The following is an 8,209-nucleotide window of genomic DNA, read 5'->3' as shown; positions in this document are numbered from 1 at the left end:
GCATCAGCAAATGACGTATCTATCCACAGTGATGCCCCAGTCTGACCCCTAGGAGGTATCCGTGACTTTACTCTTTTCTTACCTCTGCACACCAAGTAGTCACCAAATCCCATTATTTTCTTTCTTTCTTTTTTTTTGGTGCCTGGCTGGTATGGGGATCCGAACCCTTGTCCTTGGTGTTATGATGCTGTGATTCTAACCAGCTGAGCCAGCCAGTTGGCCCCCTTTATTTTCTTTCTTCAGAGTGCCCAGGAGTCCTTTCACTTCTCTCTCTGCCATCACCATCACCTTCAGACTGCAGCATCATCTCACCAAGGTTGCCTCAGCTCCCAGCAGCCTGTGTTGCACACTGAGGCCAGCGTGATCTTTTCACTTGAGCAACCATGACAAGCACCATGCAGCTGGAGCAGAGTTTGGGTGGAAGGAAGAATAGTAAAGAAGTTTGGAGGTATATGCAGGGACCCGATCCTGACAGGGGTTTTGGACACCTTTGGATTTGACCTTGAGAGCAGTGGGGTGCCTGTGAAGTGTTGTGTGGATGGCTGTAGTGTGATTGGGTCCATTTATCTTTAAAGATGACAGTAGCTGCAGTGCAGAGGGCACAGGCCTTGAGATGGAGGCCATGCAGGAGGCTGCTGCAGGCGTCCAGGGGGAAGGTGATGGCGGCCTGGGCTGGTGTGATGGGGGTGGGATGGAGGGAAGTGGATTAACTCTCAGTCATTGGGAGGCAGAGCGGGGAAGGAGGCTCCAGGGGAAACATTTTCTCAGAAGAGAGGGATATTTCCAGGCAGGAGGGAAAGGAAGCATCTGGGAAGAAAGAGGCTGAGTGTGTCAGGTAGGTAGTTATTCGTCGTGGAATGATGAACATGGAAGGTTCTGGAGGGTGCAGTGGAAAGGTCTGCATGGGAGTCGAGCAGTGTGGTGGTTGGGTCAGAGCAGAGGCTCCACTGAGCACCCGGTGCTGATGACGAGCAGGCATTGACCTCTGGGCTAGTGACTACTGGTGACCAAGGACAGTAGTGCTGTGAGGTGTGGTGTATTTGTCTGCAAGGTTCCAAACAATGAATGCCAGCAGTCTTTTGTTTGAATAGTATTTATGTATTGCTTACCCTTCAGATACCTTCTGAATCGCTGCCATGGGCAAGGCTCAGTACTAGGCTCTGTGGTAGCTCCCATGGTGAATTGGGAAGTTCACAATCTAGTAAACAAAAGATTGTTTTATTTACTGCTGGCAGACAAAGAGTTAAATAATAGGCACTAATTAGTTGCTTGTGAAAGACTGGAGGGGACCAAGCTGAGAGCTCTTCTCACCCTCCCTGACTCTCATTCCTTGTTTTACTTTCTGTCTCTTTCCTCAGTGTGTACCAGTGACTCTGCACCCATAAGTACAGGGGAAGGGTCCCAGCTCTGGACCAGGCCTGCTTGAATGAGATGTATGAGTAAATGTAGTAAATATTTAGCAAGTGTAGGATGTTTTAAAATTTGCACAATGGGAGCTTTGATATTTTCTGACGGTTGGTGGTAATATTGCAGAAAAGACTTTTTTTTTTGAACCTCTAGGGAACGCTGAAATACCAACTGATTAACTTTAATAGAAAAAAATTAAAACAATTTAAAATATTCTGTTACTGCATCATTTCTGTTTAGCAAAATAAAATTACTTCTGTGATAGTCTTTTCGCATCAGAGTGGGAGGGAGGTAGATATTGGGACACTATTTTATTTTATTTATTTATTTATTTATTTTTTAAAAGATGACCGGTAAGGGGATCTTAACCCTTGACTTGCTGTTGCCAGCACCACGCTCAGCCAGTGAGCAAACCGGCCATCCCTATATGGGATCCGAACCCGTGGCCTTGGTGTTATCAGCACCGCACTCTCCCGAGTGAGCCACGGGCCGGCCCCTGGGACACTATTTTAGATTTATTGCAAGTCACATCATTTCATAATGATTGAAACTCAGAACGTTCCTTGTAAATAAGCAAATTTTATCCTCGCCCTCTAGCTTTGCAAGGCGCAGAAGTGTACCAGAAAATCTGCCTTCCTGGTAGGTTAAGCAAAGCCGAGTCTAATTCATGGAAGATACCATCACCTGTGTTTTGGTACTTTGGTGAAAAGCAAGTGTTGTCACACTACTCTGTCTTCAGGAAAGAGCAGGGTCCAGCCTCAGTGCCCCACAGGTTGTATGGCAACTGAGTGAGGGTGTAAGACTTCTTAGGCAAACTTCACCCAAGATTTGGTCAGGAAATTGGATTTGTGGCTCTTCTGTTCTCTCTCTGCCTTTACTTTGCCATTGAAAAAAATTAAAGTTGTAAAATTTCAGTATTGGTTCTCTTTGTTCCAGGGAAGTTTTAAAAGGGAATTTTACATTAAATTCCCAAGGTGTTTTCTTCATCTTTCTTGTGTTTTAGGTTGTTTTGGACTACAATTGGAGTGAGGTGTCTTTGCAGCTAGGTACTCCAGGGATCTAAGATAATAATGTATATTCTTTGTGTGGTCAATATATATATATATATATATATATATATATATTCACAAAGTTGAGCTTGTTGATTATCTTCTTCAAATTCTTTGGCTTATATGACCTGTCAAATTTTGAAAGTGTTAAAATACTCCCACTATGATCAGATTTTATCATATACTCTTGGTATTTCTATAAGTTTTAGCTTTAGGTACTTAACTGCTATATTGCTTGTCCATAAAATTTTTGTTTAAAGAAATACAATTAGAATTGAAAAATGGAGACACACTATACCACTGAATGGACAGGATTATCATAATACAAATGATGATCCTTCCCAAATTATATGTAAATTTAACACCATTATGATCAGAAACCCAACAGTTTTTTTTTTTTTTTTTTGGAGGGGTGCCTGATTAAAACAAAATTACGTGTGAGAATAAGTTGGTGAAAATCACCTTAAAAAAAAAAAGAGTACTTGGGGGTGGGAGCTTTTCTTTCCTTGTGTTAAAATTACCATAATAGTATAGTAATAAAGATATTGTGATGCAAAAAAAAAAAAAAAAAAAAAAAAGGCATTAAATCAGTTGACTGGAATAGAACAGATTAGCATTGTAAGAAATTAATGTATGATAAAGGCTGAATTTCATTTCACTAATAAAGGAATGTTTATTTGATAAGTGGTATTAGCATAATTGGCTATTTCCAAGAGAACAAAATAAAGGAAATTTTAGAAATCTGTATTTTTGAGGTGGGGAATACCTTCACAGAATAAGACGGGAAGTGCAGAAGAAATAAGGGAAAATATTGACTTACTTAACTATACAAAATTAAAAAAATTCTTTCTGGCAGAGTACACCATGATTTATATCAAAATACCTTGTTGTACTTAGGACAGCCAAATATTCAATAACCCTAATTTTTAAATAGGGAAACAGACAATCTAATAGAAAAATGGACAAGAATGTGAACAGGCGCTTCACAGAAAAGAAATGCATATTGTCAAAAACAAAACAAAACACTCACACAGTGTTCCATACAAGTACGGAGAAGTACAGATCAAAATAATGGTGAGAAAAAAGATTTCACATACCCAAGGGCAGAATGTAGAAGGAATGAGCACATCCAATGCCACTGTAAGTGACAGGAAGAATGGACCCCCTCATACACTGGTGGGGTGGGGCAGGTACTGTGCCCCTGGCAGGGTGCACGTTCTTCCACTTGGGCGTCTCACAGTTAGATCTGTCCTATGGGAATAAAAGCACCAGCATTTACAGGTACAAGGACGTTTATTTTGACCTTGTTTGTAGTACATTTGTACTATGCAATATTTGACATCTATAAAAAGAATGCCTTAGGTTACATGTATTGATTAGGAACAGTCTTCACGATAGATTAATTAGAAAAGTAACACATTTTAAAGGGATGTTCATAGTATGATCACATAAAGAACATTATGTGGTTATAGAGAAAGATTTGGAAAGACGGACAAAGGCAAATGTTTTCGATTATCTTGGGAGAATACGATTGGGGGCAGATGACAAGGAAGAAATTATTATTTTTTAACAGAGAATCCTATACTTTTTGTCTCATTAAAATATTAAAAGTTATTTATTCATGTAAACCCTTAGCTCTGTCTCAGCCCTTCTAGTGTCTCATCAGTTGTGATGAAGCCTCGGGTTAGCCTGTTTGCTTTGCTGTTGAAGACGATGTGGTACGCTCTGAGGAGAGGACCCTGCTCCCGCTTCCCGGCCTGTTCTACTTTCTAGCTCCTTTATCTCTTCCTTTTATTTCTGTGATCCATCACTTCAGCCACTTTCTGGCCAATATCCTCAGTTTCTTTGCCCTTTTATATTTCGTTTGTGCCAGTCTAGGCAGATAAAATGTGGGGAGAAATCACACAGTCCTACAATTAGTAACCTTATAAATTTGTGGTCCCCAGCCTCAGTTGCCCCCTTAAAGATGGTTCAGCATCTCTTCTGTTTTCCCTAGTTACCTCTTTCCTTAAAGGCAAGTGGTACTTCAGACATCCTGCTCTTCCCTCAGACCTTTCAAGGTGCTGCCACCTCTCCTCTTCAGCAGCAAGTGGCTGTGCCTCCTGCTCTGTAGGGAAGACTGAAGCTCCACAAACTACTTGCCCCTAAACGTGCCATCTTCCTCTTTTGCTAAGGCTGACCAGCCACCTGTGCTAGGGACTCCAGCTCTACTGGTCTCCTTCTGGGAGAAGTACCGGGAGGAGAGGTGCTCGCTGCAGAGACTATCCCTGCTTTCTGTCTCCTCCCCTTTTCCTTCTGTACATCCCCAAGAGTAAATACAGTGAACGGCCTGCAGTACCTACGCTGTCTGGTTCTTTGTCACCTCTCTGACCCCTCTGTCATGCACATACTTGTAGATGCATAGAAAGGAAGGATATTTGGGTAGAATTCTGAGAAAGCTAAAGAGAGTAAGAAGGCTTTATGAGTAAAGATGAAAGAAATGATGGAACAAACCTAAAACAGCCTTACCTTCTGCTACCCAAACTTGGAGGAAAGGAGGAAACATCCTTCCCTCTTGCCTGAGTAAATGGAGGTGTAGTTGTTAGAACTGCCAGACCGTACCGTTGTGATTTCTTAGCTAGAGTTAATAAGCCTGATGGTCATACTTTGATGTTTGTATTCTATTTCAGTTTTCTGAGAACAAATGAAAGATAAAACTTTATCTGTGAACTAGTGTTACCCAAGTGTGTTCTGTAGAAAAGTAGCTTGGGGATGGGGTTTGGGAAATGCTGAATTTAATTAATTCTTCAATGTGCTGAAGTGCTTTGTGAATTTCCAAGAGCAGGTAGACAGTATGGTATTTTCCAACTTTATGACCATGGAGCCCTTTCGTGCACTTCTTCAACATACACCGTGTGTCCCAAGGAAAATAGTTTGAGAAATGCTAAAGGACACAAGAAATATGTGGTACTAAAGAAAAAAATAAAGAAAAAAAAATCAAGTTGCATGATGCACAGTAACATGACTATTAAGAATATTTTATTCCCTTTCAGTTGTTTGCTTTTCTGAGCCTGTAGATTTTGGAGATAGCAAATGATTTTTTAAAAATGAAACCTACTTTGACTAATGATACTTTGAGGAAATAAGCTATTTTGTAAATAAGCATAGGAGAGTTATAGAGTGGCTAAAACCTTTTGTAGTACTGGAAAGTTGTCATATCATTTTAAGATTTTATTAGGATTAGCCTGAATTCCTGTTATTTGAGTTACATTTTCTTATCCTCTTTTCCAGCGGCAGCCGATTAGGAGGCCTGGTTACAGTGTTGTGCTTCTTTTTCAATCATGGAGAGGTAGGTAGTCAAAAAATACTTTCAGAGTCGCTCCTTGAAATACAGAATTCTTCTTCTTTAAATTTAATATATAGTAGCATTCTTTAAATATTTGATCTTACTATTTTGATTTAAAATTTAAACAGTAGCATTTATTTCAAGTTAGCTTTTTATGACCATTTCATGACCATTTATATCTTATGTGATATAACTCTTAGTAATTTGAAGAAATAGTGGGTAATTGTCAATTTTTTAACTGTGAAAACTCATGTTTTAGGAATAATAGAAATAAGCCAGCCATGGATATAGTTAACTTCCTCGTGTGGGGATAACTTTTTATTGTAAGAGCTACACAGTATGTTATTATTTTAATGTATTAACCTTTGATATACTTCTAAGTGTCTTTTGCAAAATATTTTATTATACCTATAAATTTGCAAGTGTCCAAGGGCTTTCTAAAGAGAACGGCCTTGTTAAGAACATAGACTCTGGATCCAGGCTGCCTGGGTTCAACTCCTGACTCTCCCATTTAGTGGCTGTACAACCTGAACAAGTCATTTAATCTTTCTGTGCCTTAGTTTCTTCTTTGTAAGTGGGCATAATGATGTTACCCATCTCATAGTAGGATTATTGCAGAGATTAAATGAATTTTTATGTTTTAAGTGCCTAGAACAATATTTGGCACATGGTAACTGATAGGTGGTTGTTAGCTTGTATTATTATTATAGTTCAGATTAAATTCTAAGATAAATTCAAAATGCCAATGAATTCCTTCCTCTAAATTAATTATAGCTATAAGTGAGTTACTAGTAATATACCTCTGTCCAGATTTCTTTCATGGTAAGTTTAGTATGAGGGGAAAAAAAGGAAGGTCAGCCTGCTTTGTTTAAAGTGACTTTATCGTTTCATGCTTTTATATACTCAGCGATAATTTTTTTTTAATCGGTCACTTACTGATGGATATTGACCTAATAGTCATATATACTTAGTATTTAGAATTACAGAAATGTAAAGTTTAAAGTGGTCTTGTAGGTTAGCGCATTTGACAAATGATTGCAACATGGCATTAGTTAATTGGCATAGAGTGAATGTTGAGAACCCCCGCCCACCCACAAAAAAATAGTTTGGCTTTTTCTGACTGTGGATGGATGTTGCACATCCTGATAGTGTGGACCCTGAAACATTTCGAAGCACAGATTCTGTGAGAATGACCTAAGAAACGGGAAATAACTGCTTAATAATGGAAGAAAGGAGTATTGTATCTTAGCAATAGGATGTTGGAGGAAAGGGATTATTGATACTTTTGGAGCCAAGATACGTTTAAAAAGACCACTGTTTGTTAAGCACAGAGACGTATTGTATTATGCTTTGTGTATACTAGGGGTTGTTAATTCCTTGTCTTATGTTTTTCTTATAATTTTGATACTCATATAGCATGAACATCATTCCTTACAAGTCTTTTCAAATTTTAGCAGAGGAATTGAAACTACTCAGTTGATTTTTTTAGGTTGATGGATTTTTTGTTGTTGATACTTTTCAGCTATTTGGCGTATTTAAATGNTAAAGTGCTTATATGTAACTGCAGCTTTAGGATGGAAAAGCGACCTTTTTGTGTAATGACATATGAAAATTGAGAGCATAAACTGCAGTTTTGGTTAAAATATTGGTGAGAACTCAAGTAATTAAAAGCTTTAATAATTTTATATGTATTTTGGTTTTTAGATTATGAACTTTTCAGACCTTATCTTTTTCTGATTTTTAAAAATGTTGCCTAAAGTATGTAACTTTGATATGGTGGGGAAGCATTTACTCTGATAGTACCTGTTCATGTATTTAGTGAGCTTTTGTAGAGCATTGCTCACTGGAATTGGTAGTGGGTTACTAAATGGTACCTTACTTTCTTAGAAGACTTACTTTAACCATGTGAGTAAATGGCTTATGTGCCAAAAATTGGTTGTGAATTGTAACTTGCTTTTCTGTCCTTTATCCATTATTTGGTTTGCTCTGTACTAGACTCTAAGATAGTATATGGTGTACTTTTCAAAAAGTTTTCCCCTCAGATGGATTTACAAGGGAAAATTTTTGCCTTAACAAGAGAACTGTAAAATGTGTAGCATGAATGGATTAATCAAATTATTTAAAACACAAATGTAAAAGCTTCAAATCTGAAATGTGTGAAAACTCAATAAAGGGGCTATTAGTTGCTCATAATAATGATCAATAATATTGTGGTTATACTTTACATTGTAAAAATCGTGGAAATGTTTTCATTTATGAAGCTTCTTTATTAAATATTCATTCCGTTGTAATCGAGAATTGTTGTTAAAAAAAAAAAAAAGCTCATGATTTTGCACTGACTTTAAATTGTTTCCTTGTAAGATAAGATGCACGCAGCATGGGTTGATGCTGCAGGATTTTCAGCACGCTGATGGAAGAGCATTTAGAG

At 38.2% G+C, this 8,209-nt stretch overlaps 1 protein-coding gene across 1 annotated transcript in view; it reads left to right on the top strand.

The window, feature by feature from the left end:
* The window catches only part of LOC103601070 (probable C-mannosyltransferase DPY19L1), a gene marked incomplete at its 3' end in the record, with an annotated part of 64,219 nt that overhangs the window by 37,646 nt on the left and 18,364 nt on the right, over positions 1–8,209 (top strand). The window contains exon 6 of the mRNA XM_008585451.1: positions 5,727–5,784. Within this exon, the coding sequence (XP_008583673.1) occupies positions 5,727–5,784 (58 nt within the window). The remainder of the gene's footprint in view (positions 1–5,726; positions 5,785–8,209) is intronic.

The sequence above is a fragment of the Galeopterus variegatus genome, unplaced genomic scaffold, assembly GCF_000696425.1.
Source record: "Galeopterus variegatus unplaced genomic scaffold, G_variegatus-3.0.2 Scaffold3576, whole genome shotgun sequence".
NCBI classification, from domain to species: Eukaryota; Metazoa; Chordata; class Mammalia; order Dermoptera; family Cynocephalidae; genus Galeopterus; species Galeopterus variegatus.
This window is presented reverse-complemented; position numbering and strand designations above follow the sequence as displayed.